Source organism: Equus quagga, chromosome 8, assembly GCF_021613505.1.
Source record: "Equus quagga isolate Etosha38 chromosome 8, UCLA_HA_Equagga_1.0, whole genome shotgun sequence".
NCBI classification, from domain to species: domain Eukaryota; kingdom Metazoa; phylum Chordata; class Mammalia; order Perissodactyla; family Equidae; genus Equus; species Equus quagga.
Window position 1 is genome coordinate 86,966,755 of NC_060274.1, and position 22,589 is coordinate 86,989,343.

Sequence of the window (22,589 nt, forward strand, 5' to 3'; positions counted from 1 at the left end):
ACATCCTTGGTTGGTTCAGCTAAAGGGCAATGAATCCAATTCATCAGGAGTCTGGAGAAGAGGACAGTGATGGAGGCGACAGCCAAAGCTGCCCACCTTGGGGCAAATACACACACTGAAGACTCAGGATGTGAGGTTAGCACTAAACCCAAGTCATTTGCAGCTCGACCTCAAACAAATAATTTCCCTTCTGCAACATAAGGTTACCATGGCCAAGCCCAAGCCACTGGGAAAGGGTGATTTAAGAGCCCTTGAGACCAAGTGTCATCATTAGAAATGGTCCAACAACAGCAATGCTGTTATAACACAAGCAGATCCCACAGGCAGAGATGAGAGCTGAACGAGTGAAGTAGGGAAAGCGTCTGTCACCCTACTGGGCATTTTCCACTCTTTCTTTTAGCACATTGCAACGTCTGACTTTATGAGCTCCACAACCTCTGATCACGACTGCTAAGCACCTCTACCAACATCTTCTCTATGTCTCGATTGGGGTGTGGCAGAGATCAACAATCTGTTGCCTGATGCCTCAGAACAAATCATCATTTCTGCCTCTTTACAGCCTTGAAAAAAGAGCATCCAAAGAAGTTCACATTCTGCTTGGGGCTGTGGAATCACTGAAAGTTTGGAGGGCTTCAGACCCACCTGGACTTCCCTCAGTGTTGTTTCCCAAAAGCAGCTAAATTAGAGTGGCGTATTCAGAGTGTTTAATAACACTTTTCCCCACAACGCAACTACCATCAATAATAAGCTTGCTATTCTGTGACTTGACCTCTGTTTATCAAAGAACAATGATCACAAAGACAAGAGCTATTCAGACATGCAACACTATATGCTATTTAAATATGGCTGTTTTCACATTTGAATATGCTTTGGAATTGGGCATATAAACAAGGAGTCCGAAATGCTGTTCACAACCTTTGACCCAGTAATTCTACAACTAAGAATTTTTCCAGGGGAGGTATTCAGAAATGCGACAAAGCCTTATGTACAAAGAGCTCCAGGCCTATGCTATTTGCAACTGCAAAAAATAAAATAAAAGTGTGTAACTTAATTGTCCAACAGCAGAGAGGTGGTTAAGTAAACTGTGCTAAAGCCACAAAATATTATGTTGGTACTGAAATTATATTAATAAAGTTTTTTTTTAAAAAATGGGACAATGCTTACAATCCAACGTTATGTGAACAAACCATAATGCAAAATTAAATTACTGTACTGTATGGCCTCAACTGTGTAAAAATACATAGCAAAAGACCATAATAAATACAGTAAAGAACTGGCAGTGAATAATCATTAGATGGGCTGTTATAAGTGATTTTAATTTTATTATACCTCTCTGTATTTTTCAAAATGAGTAAGTTCAGTCTTTGCTTTCAGAAAAAAACAAAATTAAAAAAACATGTTTCAATGCATGGCAAACACAGCTGCTTGGGAGGAACATCACAGCCCCCTTTGTCGGAGTAATAATCCAGTGGAGTTACTACATAGGAACAGTACACAGAGGTGGCCCGGATAAGAGGGTGGTATTTGTGTAATATGCATCATCGCCACTAGGGGAGGCCCTCTTAGCGGCCGGTTTGAAGGATGCCGGCTGGGTGCCATCCAGTAAGTCAACTGCTTGTGTGCCCACAAACAGGGGGAATGACTATTCCTTAGTCAGACTCCTTATGTTCGAGGCTAGAGAGAGAGAAAATATTGCTGTAGCCCTTTCGAGAGCAGGAGAAGGAAAAAAACGTTTGGAATTTGAAAACTAGCCTTGCAGGACTGTAAAACTGTAATATCACGGTACCCAGAAGAAAAGTGAACATATGGAAGGCAGTCAAGTTCCATGATAAGACTGACATTTCTTATGCCTCTAAGGAGCTTCCAATAACCCATCTACCTCATCCCTCAGAAAAGACTATATGTGACGCGATACATCATGTATATCTTCAAGGTGCAGGCAAAGGCACTTGGTGCCTGGATATTATGTGGCATTTGGAGGAACACGAGAGAGACACATGGTCAAGTGAGTTTGGACGCCCCATATTTGGGACAGAACATAGACGACAACGAAAAACATTAAAAGAAAGAAAAAGCAGCCTTTTCATTTTTCAAATTCCAATAGTGAGGTTAATTCATTGTTTTTATTTGGTAATCAGAAGAACATACATGTACTTATTCATTAGTAGATGCTGGGGGAAAATTATTACATTGAGGCACTGTCAGCCTCATCTGTGCAATAAAGATTTACAACAAATATGTAATTTATTGAGAGCAGTTTAGCATATTGTTTTACACGAATTCCTATGATTTATTCTTGCATTTGGAGATGTGATGCTATGGCATTTGAATAGTTTCTTTTAGGACAAATCAGCGTCATAGGGAACAAGCACTCTTCTTCAGAAGGGATGGTCATTCTCTTGCCCTATGATATACAAATGCAAATTGCAACCTGCATTTTATCTGCTAGAAACATATTTCACATCATGGAGGTACATTCTATCACTGCCATGAAATACAGACAAGTCCATTTTACCATCTTCCCTTTTGGAAGAGCATTCTTAGAACATATCCAGAAATTCCATCCTTATTCCTCCAAAAAACTACTTATTCGGTATGATTTGCACTGAGATTTGGGATTTTGGTTCTGCTTGTCCCTCTTTTGAGTCTTGTTAAACATTTTTTATATTAATCCAGAAATCTCCCCCAAATCCACCTGAACAGCAGCAAAATCTAAGGCTGAGGAGATAAGCTGAGTTATCCATTGACATATGGCCAGTGCCCTTATTAGGAGAGAGTCTACAGACCCGTGGTGAGGGCACAGCACCCTAAGGAGAAAAACCCTGCGACAGCAAAATTGTGCTCTGCACTGAAGGAAGATAATGACAGCATTATACTAGCCTCGAAGTGATTCACTTTGCTTTGGGTAATTGATCTCCCATGAGGATTTCCTTTGGCTTGCCTCCTTTCCCTAATCCATTCCCTTCTCCCCAGCTACCCATACCCCACCCGTGGCACCCAACATCTCCTCATGTGGATTATACTGGAACAATGTGTTCTTGTTTTTTCCATTATCTTGTGTTTCCATGTGCTAAAATAATACCGCAAGCAGAATGGCTTGCCTGAACAGAGGCAAAGGAAGGGATTTGTGAAAGGTACAAAAACAAGAAAAAAAGAAGGGAAAGGCAAAAGAAAAGGTATGAAAAAGGGAGAGGATTCTTAAATTAGGTGGGGAGAGGAATCTGGCTGTAAAGTGGGCACCAGAGGTGATAAAAACCTAACCAAGCTCTACAAATGAAAATAGCAAATATTTTTTTAAAAATTTTTACAGCATATAAAATTGTATAAAAATATCATCAAAGCAAGAAGAAATGAAAACGTATACACTACAGTTCTCTCTCTAGAATCAGTTACTGGATGTTACCTATGGCTGTAGGTTTTTACTATAAACCTATGTATACTGGTGTGTAACTATATTTCTGTACACATATACTCACTCAAAGACAAGGACTCTAATACACAAACACCTACTCCAAGACAGATCGTGACACAGAAGCAAAGGCTATACAATGATGTGCCTCCAGGGCAATCTATTTAAAAGCCATTCCTTAGACATTAAGTTTTAGCAGGCTTTATTTTAAATGAGTTATCCTGCACCATCACCTGACAGAGAAATGTTTCTCCTGGTTCAGAAGCCAGCTCCCATGAAGATACATGGGTGAGCTTCAATCATGGCTGAGGCTGACGAGAGCTGAGGGCCTCCATGATGGCACTGGCTGGGCTACTACAGCCAGCATTTAACCCCAGAGAAGGAGAGGTCTCCCCAAGGGAGACTGAGTAAGCGTGCCCTGAATGAGGTGAAAGGGCCCACACACCACCCCCTGCTTTCCCTGGTTCAGCGGATGGCAATCCAGGCTGATTGCCCAGATTTAGTGAAGCCAGTCATTGCCAGTGTCAATCTACTTCCGCCTGAGAACAGAAGCCAGAATAACTGTAAATTCATTTCAAATATGTCTGCCAATATTAAAAACAAAATAGGTTAGGTGGGGACATTAGTTAAAACAACCATAAATTAATAATTTTTAAATTGACTACATGAATCTATTAGTCCAAGTCTTTCACTGCACCCCACTCTTGTTTAATGTAAAAAGAAGATGTTCTTTCAATGAAACACTACTGGCTTAGAGCTGACTTTCCTGGAAGAGCATCCAGTCTTCTACAAATGTCCAATGAGGATATCCAGAGCATGGCTTCCCATTTTTCTAACCTCCTCGGACCCAAATTCACTTATCAGATGAACTCTGTCTAATGTCCCAGAGCGGTCTATTACCATTCCAATTCTAGTGTCACCTCTGTGCCCATCAGTGTCTTTGATGAGCAGAAATCTTAACAACTGAAATCTGGTCTTGGCAGGCAATGTGTCTTTTGGTCCTCAGAGAGATATTTCTTAGAAATATTGAGCTGTTCATTAGAATTTTTTCATTAAGTTCATTTTCTAAGTGATAATGAGGCCATAAACCATGGATGACCGTTGATGAATTACAAGTATTACTTTCCATTTATTCACCACATAAGATCCACTCTAACATCATTATTGCAACATTATGTTCTTTAATGTCCAATTTTGCCGTGGTTCAAAGCTATACCGACCATAATACTGGAAGAGAAAAATGGAGCAATGACTCCCCACACTGCACTATTTGCTCCAAGAGAGTCCATTTTGGATTCTAAATGTTTCAACTTGGATTATAAACAAATCCATTGGTACTTCATATAGATTAATGTCATCGTCGCTGTTGGAAGAGCATTTTCAGGTAAATCCTGTTTTGTTTTGGGAGGTTTTTAGTTTTTCTTAAATCTAAAGGCTATAGAGAAATTTTAATTTTTTAATTTTTCAAAAGCTTGGCTCTGACAATTTTCCCCAAACTACCTGCAATTTCCCCTCTCTTATGATAAACTATTTGTGTCACGGGTACACAGAACGTAAGCCTTTAGCCATATGCTTGGCTTACAGAAGATGTTGAATATATTTTCAGGTAAGTTTGACCTTCTTGTTTGCACTCACAGGTGGATGGTGGAATTCAGTCGGACAATTCTGCATGTGCTTCCTGAATGCCGACTGTGCGCCAGGCACTGTGGTGAGCCAGTGCCGCAACTCCTGTTGGGATGTGTTGGGATCTCGGAATCAGAATAAAATTTCCAATTGGAAAGAAAAAGTTCCCTAAATCCCCTTTATTTTGGACCTAATACTACATATAGAAGCTTAAACTCAGAATCTTGTCTATCTCGTTATGAAAAAATGATTTTGTGCTTTTTTTCTTTTGTTTTCCCCCATACCCCATGGGGAATGTTATGAAGTCATTTCTATCATGTAAGTCTCTGCTCAAAGGTTAAGAATAGAAGAAAATATACTATATATTCTTTCTTTCTGTCATCTATATAAAGAAAAGTGATTCATGACAGAAGTGATGCTAAGAGATCATATCCTTACTCCCAAAATATGGATTACAAAATTGGTCCCATCATTTTGTCTGCTCTCTGCCTCAGATCCTGTGATAAAGTTGCTCTCTACTTTTTACTTTTCACATTGAGTAAAAGCATGCTTCCAGATGGAAAATATAATATTAATGGCTTTAATTCTGCAAATGAAATGAACAGGTGCACTAGATTATTCTTTGGCTTTCGGATGTTTAGATATCATTTTATTGTTTAAGTATATTAGGTCCTTAGTGGGATCCTGGCAGATGTTTTCAATAGTTTTTAAAAGCTCCAAGAATGAAGTAGAGAATGGAAGAAAATCTATTTGAATTTAATGGGTTAGAAATCAGCCTCTTGTCTGCTGATATAAGCTATTATGGCTCACAGCTCAAGAAAGGTTGGTGTGAATAAAAATGGAAGACCTCCCGATGGAAGGGTCATTATAGAACCAAAACATACCACATCAACAAAACTTGGATGTAGAGCTATTTGACGACATGGGGACCCAAACTCAAGAGTCAACTCCATTTGTCACTTTCCACTTGGGGACATGTAGAACTTGCGGTTTGTCAATAGTGGGAATGTCCCTACTGCTTTCCCCACATACGGGTCAATTCTTAATTCAGATGCATAAGCCCTTGCTTTCTTTTGACAATGTAACACAGAGTGAGATGCCGTAATCCGTGCAGTGGAAGAAAGTGTGTCCCGTATTGCTGCTCAACTTGGAAGAGCTATTTCAAGAGAATAAAAAGACCATAGCAAGTGAGCTGGAGCTTTGGAAATATTGTTCTTCCAGTCACTACTGACTTGGAATCATCATTTTAATGTTCATCAACTCCAGCATCGATTTATAACATAATAATATATTGTTTTATATTGTTAAAAAGTAATTTTGCATTTTTACTCAATGTCCCTTCGAAACACTTTTTAAGAATTTAAAAATAAGTTACGTGTTTTTCCACACTGAAAGTTCCAAGCAGAGTTGGGTACTGAATGAAATTTTCTGCCTGTTTTTTTTCAGTTAATTAATGACTTGAAGCAAATGAAAAACACTTCCATCTTTATTAGTGCTGGAAAAAAATGGCTATAGTCCTGTTTCTTTTCAAAATATTGTTTAGTCTTGCTTGTTAGAGTACAAAAGGGAAGCTGTAGGCTTTTTATTTTGACTGGCTGCAAAGCTCTACATAAAAAAATACAGAATAGAAATGAGGTAAAATGTTCTGGTTCCAAGGTCAAGAACTGACATGGACTGGTTGTATTTCATTCCTATACAAAACCATACCACCTCACAGTACATAGTTTGCAAACTGATGTCCCATGCATTGAAAGCAGGTCAAAGGCATGTTTTCTTTGACTAGTACAGCGTTTGTAAATTTCTGAATTAGTCTCCAACATTTAAAAAATTTGGAGAAAGTTTAGATAAAATCCTAGAGATCTAGGACCCCCATTCCTACAGAGCCCTAATCCTGTAGCTGATCAGCAACTGCCCCTTTTCAACAGCACACGCCCTCTCCAATTCCTCAGCGTCCCCACTCTCCCTACTGCCTCACTGATGCCAAGGCCTATTATGAATCGCCATTTATCCCAATAATTATGATATTCCATGGCTTGCTTTGCTCATTTACTTGACCTGGTTGGCCCCTGATTTGAATGTGTGACCACATTATTTACTGTGATGACTGTTAGGAAAGCATGGGAAGCAACAGAAAAATACATGTTCTTACCAGGCAAAATGTAAAGCTGAGTAAAGAACCATGTTCAAATATCAGCGTATCACTGTGCATTCTACACAACAGAGATCTTTCTGCTGGGGAATATTTCAGCAAGGCAAAGGCCTTATAGACTATACACATACTCTCCTCCTTTCTGTCTGAAGAAATACCGACATTTTGCCTTAGGAAGGAGAGGATTTTTAAAATGTTTATTTTTGTGCTGTTTTAATGTAGAAATTAAATCTGAAATGGGGAATGCACTTAAGCCTAGCATCCAGCTCTCCCTCTTCGTGTTACTAATCCCACTCCATCACCAGCATTTTCATGTGATTTACCCCTGGGAAGGACTCAAAGATTCCTTTGTGAACCAAAACCACACTCTAAAAATTAGTTTCATTCAAATCACACCAGTTAGACCCATAAAATTACTTTACTTGCACTCCGTTGGATCCCATTTTTGACTTGGTTTCACTATTCTTATTTTTGATTTGTGCTATTAATCATCTCCTATCTGGTATTTCTAAAGGCTCCTTAAAAGGAAAATAATTATCTGGCATATCTCTCTGATACTGATTCCCTTGGCACTTCCCTGAAGAAAAAGAAGAGTGATTACATCAAAGCACAGATATCCAAAAGAGGAGGACCAGCCAGTGGTAAAAATTTCAGTAACCACTTAGTTATGGATGCTACCCAATGAAAACACTGGGTTCCCCACCTGAACAATGTGGTCATCAGCTGAAACATCCAGGTTTATGTTAATGAATGCACAGATAAATTAAGCATCAAACAAAGATTCCTATAGGAAAATCTCCTTTTTTATAAAACAAAAAGAATTTCATAGTATATAAATGGAAAGAAAAGCATAAGAACAATTTTTAAGTCTGAAAGGAAACTGGAGAAAAAGAATATTCCTGACTCAGGAAAGGAACAACCAGAGGCTGGAATCATCATCTTAGCCGCGATAAAGGCCAGCATGGCTGTATCCACCATCAGCAGCCAGTGCAAAATTAACATTTAAAGTAAAAGCATTGACAGTAATAAAATGGCAATTATTATGTGTGTGGCTTTTTCAAGCCTCTCTCAGCAAATCCAGGATGTCCATTCTCATGAGGCCAGACAGGTGCCTTGAAAGTCAGGGCATTAGCAAAGGATTTTGAGGAAGTCCCTTCATGTTTTGTTCTGTTTGTGCAAAAATCTGAAGCTGTTTTGTTTGCTTGGGGCGAAATTCCCCAGAGTTCTAAGACTTCAAACCAGCTCCCAGACAGTCATCTCCTGCGAGGAGATGGCATGAGAGAAGGCCAAGTGTGGGGGCTTGTTTTTGAGAGTTGTACACCTTCCCCAGATATGGGTCTTTGTGGAAGAAGGAGAATGAAGAAGCTCAGCTAAAATGATGCAAGACATTGGCAGCCTCTTTTATTGTATATGAGGTGTTTTTTACTCTTCTGAATCTGAAAAAAAGAAGAAGAAAAAGAAAAGTGTCAATGCTGCCTTTCCCCCCCTTCTCCACCCTCCAGGTCTGAGAAGAAAATCTGAGGGACAAAAAAAAGGGAGATCAATTACACACTTCAACACTAGTCATTGCTGTCTCCTTTGTAACACAATCATTCTATTCATTCAGGAAAAATCTCAGTGGAGAATTTTAAACACCAGTTACATTTGAAACCTTAATAGTTGCTTTAAACTAGATTATCAGACATTTGGTTCATGCAAGAAGGATATTAAGACACCTTATTTTGCAATCAGGATGATAGTGACTGTCAGGTCTGGTCAATTTGCCTCAGGGGTCAGTGGATTGGAAGAAATCAGTTTCATCTAATCCCAACCATTTCCACACCAAAAGCAATGTTCCTCTATCAGAATTCTTGCCCCACCCTCAGAAGCTTCTCAAAGATTTAAAGCAAGACATGTCCCAACTGAAATCATTGTGCAGATGAGTAAATCATCTGAATTCTCCACTGGACCCAGAGTGAGGTGGTGGGAGAAAAAGACAAAGATGGAAACAGGACTAAGTTAATGGAAATACACAATATTGGATTTTTATCACCTGGCCAACTCTACAACGCGTAACCTCAATGGGCTTGGACAGAATTGCAAAAAAGCAAGCAAACAAACAAAAACCCACTATTTTATTGCTTCCCATAAGTGCTGCATGCTCTGCAAGTCATCACGCCTTATAGTCAGAGAGGGTTCCCTCCTGTGCACGACTCCAAAGGGACAGGAGTGTTAAGAAGGATAACACCATCATCTACAGAGATGTCAGGAGTCATCAGAAGACAAAGAACATTTTCCTTCAACTTTAAAGACTAATATATTTTCCTAAATAAGATTTAGTGGAAAATTGACAACAAACTAGTTGAGAGACAGGCGAGCCCCCTTTCTGAACCCTTGTAATTACAGTCAATTCTCAGTTTTCCAGGGAGCATTGATCCAGGCCTCCCACTGTTCCTCTTTCTTCATTCTGGTCTTGAATATGTTTATACCCTCCATTGGCACCTTCACCCATCTGGGAGAAATCACAGAAAAAAGAAAAACTTCTGACCAATCACTTTACTTTGAGGCTAATGCTACCAGTGAGGGACGTTGCCAGGGACCTCTCTGGGACTTGCCCATGAGGGAAGGAGTCGAAACAAAAACTGAAATCAGGAACTGGAAATTCTCCCTTGTTGTGATAGTCTATGTGCAGTGTGGTCCACATGGAAGTTACAAGACACGCCTCCTTAGTGCTCTGGCCCCGTCACTACTAGTTTGAGTTCATATGTAATGAGACTCCTTTCAGATGGCTCATAGTATTAACCACCCTAAGAGATAGCCTGAGGCCCTCAAATACAATGCCAAATTTTGTTATGATGATATAAGGTTAGGTTTCATTTTTTAACAAATGACCAATTGGTTGGAAGGAAGCTAGGGACAGATAGCTGGAGATGGCTGACAAGGACCCCTGTTACACACAGTGAACCTCAACTGGCCGACAAGGAAAGTGCTGCACCTCCTCTTTCATGCAGCCTGAGTCAGCAGAGGCCTGCTGTCCAAACTGCTGGGTCCCAGGGATGGAAAAAGGCCCATCCAGGGTGTTAATGGAACCCAAAGACCCCTGAGAGGAGATCTGCCTCCCTTTCTAGTCACTGCTTATGAGTCATATGGTGGGGTGGCTGGCTACAGGTCTCCACTCACCCCTCCTTAACCTTCCAGTCAAGAGATAGAGGGAAGGAGCTGATCAAGGAGCAGAGGGAAGGGGTAAATAAGGGAAGCTTGTATGTGTGAGCTGTGCCTGTGTTCATTGTCATTAAGGACAACCAACAGTAAAAGAAAAAGAGGCATATATTGTGTAGCTGGGTCTGTGACCTGAGTGACGGTCCCCAGCCTTCCCAAACACAAGCTCTTTCTAAAGTAACTTCCATTTACGAACCTCTTAGGGCACTTACCCTAAGGTACCTAGTATCCAGCTGTCTGCTGGAAGATGCTCCACCTGAAACTGTAGACTCCTTGAGGACAGGAGAAAATACACCTTATTTATCTTTATAATTCTTCTTGCACGTAGTGCCATGCCTGACACATAGCATATGTTCAACAAATTATTAATTTTCAATTGAAAGGATGTGAATTGAATAAGCATGAGGTGGATGGGACAGATAAAGGTATAATGATGAGTAGGAAATCTCTCTCCACCCTTTTCTAATCTTGACTTTCATAGCGTGAAATAAAAATTAAAAAGGAAACACAAGTACTTTTATTTTATATTTTATTCACTAGCAAGGTATGATATGTCAAAGTTTATATACCCTATGGAGAAATAGCCCCACACTGGATGGCCAGTTGTGGCACTAATCTCCCAGGGGAAGAGCACTTGCTGTCCAGGCCACTTTGACATGGTTTGTGAATCAGGTCAGCTCCTCTCCTCACTCCACACTTCCTCTCCTGAATTTCAAATGCCCTATCCTTGCTTTGTTTTGTTTCCATTTTGTCTATTTCTTTCCAATTTAAGCTAAAATAGCAAAATCATTTTAAACTAAAATTGGGTAAGATTACAAAGTATATGAAAATGAGGGCCTAAAGACAAAGTGTAAGAAGCCACTCTATTTAACTGAGATACGTGACCATTTTTGTTATAGCTGCTTTGACCTCCATTGATTGTAAATCCATGTTGCCTTTTTTGAGGCCACAAAAAGTACTTAATTTCACCCAGCTTTTTAAGAGTGATGGATGAACTGAAATAGAAAATATCTCCACCCAACTTGGGATAATTCAAGAAAATATCTGAGCAAGTGTCATCCCCTCCCCCGACCCTTGACCAAAGACTTATTACATCTCACAAAGGTGCAGCCAGGGGGCTCTGAAGGCTGAAGCACGTGGTGCATAAATTCACAGAAGTGTATTTACTCTAAGGGAATGAATAACGAAGAATCTTTAGGCAACTTCATTTAGAGAGATAGAAGATGGATATTTACAACAACGTGGCCTTGTTTATTCCAGCCTTCTTGTGCCACTCGTGTAGGTAAGTGGAGATGCTGCATAAAACCATTTGGTTTAAAGATAATTGTTTTAAGAAGTGGATTAAAGTTCAAGTTAACATGATTTGATTAAAAATGTGTTTATCACTCATAATTTTCACTCCTAGATCACAAGGTGAGCATCCGTGAGGCAGGCCTCATAACAATCTAGCACTGGGCTTAGAAAACATCTGTAAACACTTCTCTTTTTCATTTTTCTTGGGTCTGATTATTTTACAGCCTGATTCAAATATCACCCAAGCTCAAAGATGTAAACTGAGTACAAAGCTGGGATTCAAACCAAATTTTCAAGTCCCAGAAAGTCTTCCATAGCTCCCTCCCTATGGAGTCAACTTTCTACAAAAACAACAAAGTGATACTGTAAGCAACAGAAAGAGTTGTAAAAGACTAAATAGAGGGGAAAAAACTGGGGAAAAATAAATATTGTAAAACCAAACAATTTTAAATGTCTAGGAGAATTTCTGTGGGGCTTATAAGTGGTGCTGGCTTTGTTTTGTCTTTTAATAATAGGGAAATACTAAAGACAAACAAACAAACATTATTTTAGAGACAGCTTTTAGGATTATTCAGGCAAGGAGTTCACCATTCTAGGTCATGAGTGAAAGACAGCTATTTTAAATGATTTGAAATGATTATCACCAAATACCCAAAAGCATGTTTGTAGGCTTTCTCCTTGCCCCAAATGATAGAGGATGTGATTATAGAACAAACATTCTCTATGATTTCACTGGATATAATACCAATGCAACAGCCCTGCTAAGAGAGAGGGATGGATGGAAAAATAGAGTAGATAGATAGACAGACAGATAGATAGATAGACAGTGAGTAAACCTGTGGGAATATAACTTCCTGAAACCTTGCTCATGCCATCATCTCCTAAAATTTACCCATTTGATCCAAATACACAGAATAAGAACAGTGGAAAGGATGGTTGTTCTTAAGTCCAACTGTTGTGCTCTTTCTTTGTCTTTTTGATCCATGGCATCTGTGCTATCACTGAGAATAATGACGGTGTTAAACTTTTATTCCCTAACTTTGCTGCCTTCTCTCTTCCTTTATATAGCCTGGTCTTTCTTTCCAAATTTAAAATACGTGATTAACTGTCTCTGTTCTTCTGCCCCACACTGCCCAAGTATTTTACTGCTATTACTCTCTGTATTAAGAACCTGGTACTTTAACACCCAAGGAAACAGTGAAAACACTCAATTTTCCAAGTGCCCCAGGGCCTGGTCCACTCTTAAGAAGTAAGTAAAAAAAGTCAGCTATCAACAGCTCCTACCACTCCTCTGGTGCAGGTGAGGGTAGAGCGGTCTGCACACAAGAGATTTGTTTCCGATCAGTCTTTGAATCAGCTATTTTTGAAGCCAACAAGAAGCCAGAGACCATACAGACTAAGGAAGTCTTCAGAGAAAGTTAAGTGAGGATGAGATGAGATTTTAGACCTGAATCATTCTGATTGCTCTTTATGTTTTTCCCAATTTTGTTAGTTTCAAAAAGCAATAAGAGATTCAGAATGAATGAAAGAAAAACAAACATTTTTTCTCATGTTTTCATTGTGGCTCCAGGGTATAGAATAAAAATAGCATATATCATAGAGGGCTAATACTTAGGAAATATAGATGTCGTCACCTAGAGATCACGGTGCCCGTCTGTGGAGAATGCTAAGAATAAATACAGAGGGAGCTTCAATACTCTGTTGATATTGCCTTTTCAACAGCTCTTCTAGCATGCGGGTGCCTAGAAAAGAAATGGCACTAACAATGCAGACAGCGCTGGCTCCTCACTTTGCCATATATTCATTTCAAAGGCAGCTGTTTTTTTGTTTTTTTTTTTTACGTATTTTTTAACGGGTAATTTTATTTTATTTTTTTTTAATTCTTATTGAGTTAAAAAGGCAGCTGTTATTTTAAAGAAGTTTTTTAAAGGTTGATAGAGTCTCTTTTGACAAATGCATTGTTAACCGTGTTTCTCCAATCCCTTGCACAGAATCTGACAAAATATAATTTTTCTCGGGGGAAAACAGATAAATATTCATTTCATGAATACTAAGAAGATATTTTTAATCCTGAACATGTATTAATAACAAAAAGAAAGATCACATTTTTCCCCAGTAGTCCCCAAATTATAATCCTCTCTGTCAAACAGAGTTCCTTTAAAAATACAATGGTACATTAAGAATGTAACGAAATGTCTAGAAGATAGAGTGAAATAATGAAAGCTTATATATCAATAATTTCAAGGGAAAACTTGCTTTAAAAGATTAATTTTGTCACTAACAAAGAGTACATAATATACTTTTATTTGACATTTCTACTATGCAGTTATTTGGTAAGAGACTGAAATCTAAATGGCTAGGTGAAAAGCATGAATTGACTTTAGAAGCTTCCTTTAATATAACACAATTTTTTTCTAAACTCATCAATCTTACAGCATGCTATACAGATATAGTGCATATATACACACAATATACATATATTCATATATGTATATACTTATATACTATATATATATATATATTCACATATTATACAATTTCGGTTGCTGTTTTGATGGTACAAATGTGAATATTAATAACACAAAAACCTAAGGAGGATAATAGTAGTAGCATGTCATCTTGTTCCTTTATAATCCACCATGAGGATATCTATTATATACCCTCCTTGAAAAGTACAAGGATATTCACTGAACCTAAAACTATATAAAAAATACATTGGTTTGAAAGGGCTGTTTGTAACCACAAGAGGTAACTGTTCTGATTCACTGTGACTCCTCGATGCTAGAACCATGTGTAAGTAATAGCCTTTGTTCTTCCACACTCTCGAGAGTATAAGTCTGTAGCAAAAAGGAGCAAGGAAATTTTTTGAGTTCACCCCATTTGACCACTTACCACCCACATATCATGGATTAGTTAATAGTTTTCCCCCAAATCCTTCCAAGCAACAATTATGTAGGGTTTCAGCATCACTGAACTCACAATAACTCTTACACTGAACTCATCATAACTCTTGAGACAGCCTATAGTACAGCTTCTAAAACTAACTAGAAAATGACACTGAGGTATATCAATCAAATGTTTAAGCAAGAAAATCTTTTAGAATCTAATTAGTGAGGTCTTATCCAGATGCATGAGAATAACAAGTATCTAAAAATAATTTTGCAATTATCTCCTCCATTTATTAACTTTTTGTTGTTTTCCTTTGACAGGGACATTGGACTAGAGGGTTAGACACCTGGATTATTACACTACTTGAGAAAATAAGGATGTAAACTGTTTTGAAAAACAAATATTGCATGACTCTTCTTGCTAAACCACAGTGTTTACTGATGATGTTCCATGTGTTAGTACATTAAGTAAATGGGTCACAAGAGTTCTCATGGACAAATGGCTAAGGGAAATGGGATCTTAATCAGAACATGTGTTGTTATGATGACTTATCTCACTTGGGACCCAGGGTGCTCCAGATGTTTGTCCCTGTACACTCATGGAAAATAACTGACAAGGATGCTGGATTCTCATGTTGAGGGCAATTTCTTCATTAAAAAAGATAGGCCTACTTTTTGTCAATACATAGATGGTTACAGTGAGATCTTCTCCCAGAACTGAGAATAAGGTTTTCCACTGAGAAGGAAACAAGTAAAAAAAACCCAAAGGATGAGATTAACTATTTGTAGGAACTACCTCAAGGCAGCACGTTTACTTCAGTGGCATGATCAATGGCAAGGTGTATTGAAAACCATTCATTGCTAAAAACAGCTAAGCAGTGAAGTTTTACAGGTTTAATTTTTAAAGTAAATGAGAAAGGATTCAAGGTTGCTCTCATAGTAGCCCTGTCTTGGGTGTGAGAGAAAAGGACAGGGTAATAGCTGGTGTTCCCAGAGCTGTTCACCATCCTTGGCCTATTTTACCCACCACAGCTCATGATCTGGGCATACCTTCAGTGGTGTATAAAGCCTATGAAATATGGGGGCTAAGGTCAAAAAAAAATGAGAAAGAAAAAGTTTGAGAACATCTGCCTTAAAAACAAAGAATTCTCCTCAAAATTAAGGTCCAAAAATGCAATGAAGGATAACTGAAAGTGAATAAGTATGATAATTTACTCCAAGATATCAACGTGTCTAATGGCTGAATGTGTGGTCGAAAAGGAAACTAGAAAAAGGGGTGTCATGGAGGAGTGCCTCTTGCACTGTCAGGATATAGGGTACACAAGATGGTCCCTATCCAAATGGTGGAGGCAGATGTATCAGGATCTTTTACCCGAGGTCACAATTCATCAACTAACTCCCCTTGCATTCTCAGCTGACCAAGCAACTTTCTGATGTGGTTTGTCTTCCCAAATAGGTTTTCCTTTAGGACAAAGAAACCACTGATTGGCCAGTTAACACAAGCATGGCAGCATACATGGAGGATAGACTTCACATTGTACATGAGTGAATTGGAAGTCAAAGCTAGGCACTGGTCACAAGTATTCATTTAAGTGTCAACAAGTCTTCTGCAGCATAACCAACTCTTCATTTACTATCAATATGAAACTCCTTTGTCTGCCAATGTGTAGAGACCTTCTTGCAAATCAGCAGGCCTCTTTTTATATTCTCACATACATTGTATGTTCCCAGATGAAGATTCCCAGATGAGACAGTTCTTACATAGAGACCAGAATGAAGAATCACAAAGTGACTTTGACTTCAAAACTCCTATGTCAAGAATTCTCAAGATTCCATAGTCTCTTCTATGACTAAACTGTCTTATGGCTGGCTTATGCAACACAAATTGCACCGAAATTTGAACTAAGATGGCCATTAAGAACACAGTCCTCTAAGACTTGTGAATCCATTAGAATTCTGGGTAAAATCAAATTGACAGTTGCTTAGAAACAAATCTTTCCAAAATTGGGAAAAACATTAAATGAATACAAAATGTCCTGTGCTGTCCCCATGCCTAGGGTATGTGGAATTGATTCAAATATCAGTGTGCTGAAAATGAGTAAACGTGTTCAAGTGTTTCTTTGGCTCTGCATGGACCAATACAAAGCCAGCATCAGCTACAAGTGATAACAATGAGCCCTGTAGGAGAAATAGCATGGATTGGAACAATGAGGTGATAAAAGGAGGCATCAACTACAAGCCAAGGTTTTGATGGGTCTGAAATAGGACAGTTCTTTATTCCGGTGTATAGATAGCCTACTGCCATTGTCCTAAGTAGTATGGGGGAAAACATTTGGAAGGAAGAATGAGGTGAGTATGATTCTCTGAGAATACTGGGATACAGGTGCCAATGCAGATACAAAAACTGATGACGGCCTCAACAAACGCAAGCCTCTTGAACAGTGGTAAATGTGCCAGTGCCTTTGTTGTTCCTCATATCTCTAGACATGAACCTAAGGCAGAAACAAACTCTGTTGTAAAGATACACATGTGTCTCAGCTCTCCCTGTCCCCTGCTGTTGGACTGTTCCTGCCTAGGATTTGCAGAGCAGGGCACACCTCCAGGCCTGTACAGGCCCCAGCTATCTCTCACTGCCAACACCAGCGAAGAGCAAGTCATGATGCCTGCCCTTTAAGTAACGAACAGAAACTTTTCAACTTGACTTGAAAAATAAGAATTTTAAGTACAACTCAAACGTAAAGGTTCAGACTACATCCTTCCACTGTTTTTATTAATAACTTGTTACATCTATTATAATAGAATGAAAGTCATCTAAAAAACTCAAGTCATCCATTGCATTTATTTACTCCATTCCAAACTAACTTGGTAGGGATCAGTTAGAAAGAAAACAGGAAAAACACATTCATTGCTTTAGGTGACTCCTGTTAGCCCTGTAGCAAGTCAAGGTCATGAGACATCAGTCTTGTGAAGAATCACATCACAGGCAAATTCCTCTAACACACACAACAAACTTTTAAATCACGATTAGTTGTTCTAGGCAGACTAACAAGAACATAGGCTCTCCTGCCTCTTCCATCTTTCCTGTATTGAGATCCTAATGAGGAGAACACGAGCAACTTGAGAAATATTCAGAACGAGTGGCTAGAAGTAACACCATTTCCTTACTGAGAAAACGAGCTGACAAAGCGTCCTGACATGCAAAGTAGACAGCTAAGAAATTACTAGGTGAATATAACACACAAGAGTAAAATCATCTCCCCCTGGATAAGCTTCGTTTTGTTTTGTTTTCTCTCAATATGGTTCTTAATTTGGCTTTTAATTTACATTTCCCTAATGATGTCAATGATCTTTTAATGTTCTTATTCGCCAGCTGTACATCTTCCTTGGTGAAATGTTTATTTAACTCTTTTGCATATTTTTAACTTGGGTTATTTGTTTTCAGATTATTGAATATTGAGATTTCTTGATATAGTCTGGATAAAAGTCATTTAACAGATACATGCTTTGCAAACATTCTTTCTCAGGGTGTAGGCTGTCTTTTCATTATCCTATATAGATGCTTTTGAATTTGCAGAAGTTTTTAATTTTGATAAAGTATAATTTTTCAATTTGTCCCTTTATGGTTTGTACCTTTAACATCATATCTAGGAAGTCTTTGCCTAACCTGAGATCACAAAGAGTTTCTCCTGTTGCCTTAACTAGAAGTTTTATAGTTTTACATTTTAAAATGAGGTTTATGGTCTATTTTATGATCATTTTAAGTTAATGATCTATTTTATAATCTATTTGAAGGTAATGTTTGTATCTGATGTGAAGTAAAGATAGAAGTTCACCATTTTGAGTACGGATATCCAGTTGTTCCATCACCATGTGTTGATGACTATCCTTTCTCCATGGATTGTTCTTCATCAAAAACAAGACGTCTATATACATGTGGATCTATTTATAGACTCTCTATTCTATTCCATTGACCCATTTGTCTATTTTGATATTAACACCATACTTCCCTGACTACTATAGCCTTGTAAGTCTTGAAATCAGGCCACCTTTTTCCTTCTTTTTTCAAGTTTCTTCATCTATTTTGGGTGCTTTGCATTTCCATATTAAACTTTAGAATCACTTTGTCAATTTCTACCAAAACCCTGCTAGAATTTTAACTGGGATTGCATGGAATCTATACATCAATTTAAAGAGAACTTAAATTTCAACTATCACTAGAAAACCCTCAAATATTTGGAAACTAAACAATAAACTTCTAAATAACCCTTGGGTGAATGTAGAAATAAAAATGTAAATGATAAAGTATTTTGAGCTGAATGTGAATAAAAATACAATATACCCAAATTTGTGGCATGCTATAAAGCAGTAATTAAGAGGGAATTTACAGCACTAAATGCTTATATTAGAAAAGGGAAAAAGATCTCAAAGCGATGACATTAACTTCCACCTTACAAAACTAGAAAAATAAGGCAAACCAAACCCAAAAGTAGCAGACAAAAGGAAATAATAAAGATCAGATCAGAAATCAATGCAACAGAAACAGAAAAGCAATGGAAAATATCAATGACAATGATTAATAAAATTTCTTAACCTCTAGCCAGACTGGTCTAGGAAAAAAGAGAGAAAACACAAATTATAAGTATGAAAAATGATAATATCACTACAGATTCTATAGCTATTAAAAGGATAATAAAATAATATAAACATCTTTATGCCAATTTAATCCTATTGTGACCTATGAACATACTTTGTATGACTTGAATCCTTTTCAGTTTATTGGGACTTGTTTTATGTCCCTGAATCTAGTCTATACTGATAAATGTTCTGTGTGCAACTGAAAAAAAATGTGTATTCTCTTACCGTTGGGTGCTGCGGGGTACCAATTAGGTCAAGTTGGTTGACAGTGTGGTTCAAGTCAGCTATTCCTTGCTGATTTTACATCTACTTATTCTATCAATAATTGAGAGGGGCATATTCATGTTTCCAAATGAAACTGTAGATTAAAATTTTTTTTACATTCACTTCATGTATTTTGGTGTATAAATGTAAAGGATTATCATGTCCTCTTTATAAATGGACAATTTTATCATAAAATGAACTTCTTTACTTCTGGTGATAGTGTTTGCTATAAAATCTACATTGTCAGATATTAATATAGCCATTCAAGCTTTCTTTTGATACTGTTGGCTTGGTATCCCAATTTCTATCCTTTTACTTTTGACCTGCTTGTGTCTTTTTAGATAAAGGCAGAATAGACTTAGGTCTTACAATCTGAAAGTTTTTGCCTTTTAATTGCAATGTTTCTGTCATACACATTTAATGTGATAAGCGCTATGCTTAGTTTTGAGTCTATGATCTTGCTATTTGTTTCCTATTTGTCTCATCTGTTCTTTGTTCCCTTCTTATTCTTTTTCTACCTTCCTTTGGATTAATTATTTTTATGATACTATTTTCTCTCTCTTGTTGGCTTATTAGTTATACGTATTTGTTTTGTTATTGCAGTAATTGCTCTAGAGTTTACAGTACATGCTCTTAATTTATCTTAATTTACCTGAAAATGATATTATACCACTTCATGTATAATATTAGAACTTTACAATAGTATTCTTCCATTTCTCCCCTCCATCTTTTGTGCTATTGTTGTCATACAGTTTTATATGTTATAAACACAACAATATAATATTTTGTTCAGTCAATTATCTTTAAGAGATTTAAATAATAAGAAAAAATCTTGTACAGTTAGCCATCTAGTTACCATTTTTAGTGCTCCTAATTCCTTTGTGCAGATCCTTTTTTCCATCTGGCATAGTTATCCTTCTGCCTTTCTTTAACATTTCTTGTAGCATGAGTCTACTGGTGCTGAATTCTTTCAGCTTTTATATCTGAAAGATATTTTTGCTGGGTATAGAATTCTTAGTTGAAAGTTTTTTTAAGCACTTTAAAGATGTTGCTCTGCTGTCTTCTCGCTTGCATTGTTGCTGATGAGAAATCTATGGCTACCCTAATCTTTGTTCATCTATACATATGTGTGGGTTTTTTCTCTAGCTATTGTAATTTTTTTCTCTCCATCACTGGTTTTGAGTAATTTGATTACGATATGCTTTGGTGTAATTTTCTTCATATTTCTTGTGCTTGTGCATTATTGAGATTCTTGAGTCTATGGATTTACAGTTTTCATGATTTGGCAAAGTTTTAGTCATTATTTCATCAAATATTTTTCTTTCCTCCTCTCTCTCTTCTTTACTTTACAGACTCCCATTACATATACATTAGGCTGCTTAAAGGTGTCCTAAAACTCACTGATGCTCTTTACAATAACTTCTGGTCTTTTTTTCTGTGTTTCATTTTGAGTAGTTTCTATTGCTAATTTTTCACTACTCTTTTCTTCTACAACGTCTAATCTCATCCAGTGTATTTATCATTAATCCTGGACAATGTTATTTGCTTAATACCACCCAGTGTATTTTTCATATCAGATATTATAGTTTTTATCTCTATAAGTTTTATTCTGTCTTTTTTATATCTTTTGTGTTTCTATTCAACTTTATTCAACTTCCAAATATACGGACTGCAGTTATCAGACTGCTTTAACATTTTCCTCTGCTAATTTTGACATCTATCTCAGTTCTGGGTTAGTTTCAATTGGTTGGTTTTTTCCTTTTATTGAATAGTATTTTCTTGCTTCTTTGCATTTCCAGTAATTCTTGGTTCGATGTTAGACACTGTGAAGGTACTGGATACTTTTGTATTCATATATATACGTATGAGATTTATTTTGGGATGCAGTTACATGGAAACACTTTGATCTTTTTATGTCTTGCTTTTAAGATTTGTTAGGTGGGACAAAAGCAGCATTTAGCCTAAGCTAATTATTCCTTACTACTAAGGCAAGATAATATGAGTATTCTACCCAATTTCTTTTAAATTATGAAGTATTCAAGTCTGGCTGGTGGGAATAGGCAGTTTTATTGTCCTGTGTGAAGTGTGAACATCTGGATTATTCCCTCTAGTGGTCCTTTCCTGGTCTCACGTAGTTTCCTCATTGTATGGGTCAATCAGTACTCTGAAGAACACTCTTAAGATCTCTGGATATTTATCTCCCTGCAGCTTTCTCCTCTCTGGTCCTTTATCCTGTTAACTCTAGCCACCTTGGTCTCCCTGGATCCTTATTCAACTCCTAAACTCAAGGAGTCCATCAGGTTTGCCTGGGTTTCCCCTCCCTCTGCTACCTGGGAACCCTCTTAAGGCAGCAAGCTGGGGCAGTTGTAGGGCTCACTTCATTGGTTTCCTGTCTCTCAGAGATCACTGTCCTTCATTTCTTGATGTCCAGTATCTTGAAAACTATTCCTCCACACATCTTGTCTTTTCTGTTTGTTGTTTCAGGTGGATGGCTAAATCTAATTCTTGTTAATCCTCTTTGGCAGAAGCAGATGTCCCATACATTGTCTTTTGCCCACTCTTTCCACTCTTCACGACTGACTTTTAAATTTTATGAACCAAAATCTTTATACAACCCAATTCCCAGAACATTCAATGAAGGAGAAGTTCCTGCTGAACTCCCTTCCTGGGACTTGGCAAATAACCCTGCAGGGCCTAATTATAATCAATCTTTTGAGTGACACAAACAGTGGCTATCTCTTATATCTCTGCTAATGTAGTCAAGTAAAGTTAAGGACAAGTTCATACTTCTGGACAACTATAAAAAAATTACGGCATGCCCAAGAGGTTATACTGTTTCAAACATGACTAAACACACTGAAAATGATCTTTAATATGGTACCCCATAAGTCTCCCAATGACACAATAAAAGTCTAGGCCCTGAGAGACTCTTGGCTCACAGACCCAATCTTTTCATGTTAGTACATTTCTCCCTAAGAGTAAACAAGGTATTTTCAAAGGACATTCATTCTTTGAAGTCAGTTAGAAAATTAGTGCTGCAGGTACCAAAGAGTACCTCAGTAGCCTGACAGAGATAATGTACAACTGCAATGTGTTCATTATGCCAGAATATAATTTACTCTTCAGCACA

The 22,589-nt window shown here is 37.7% G+C and overlaps 1 protein-coding gene across 4 annotated transcripts in view; it reads right to left on the reverse strand.

Annotated features, from left to right (window-relative positions):
- Positions 1-22,589, reverse strand: part of PDE1C (phosphodiesterase 1C) — a 492,809-nt gene that overhangs the window by 13,991 nt on the left and 456,229 nt on the right. The window contains exon 18 of one of the 4 annotated variants that reach the window (XM_046670214.1): positions 2,133-8,617. The exons of the other annotated variants lie outside the window; for them this stretch is intronic. Within the exon in view, the coding sequence (XP_046526170.1) occupies positions 8,604-8,617 (14 nt within the window). The 3' untranslated portion in view covers positions 2,133-8,603. Of the gene's footprint in view, positions 1-2,132; positions 8,618-22,589 lie in introns of those variants that run through there. 4 annotated transcript variants of the gene reach the window in all.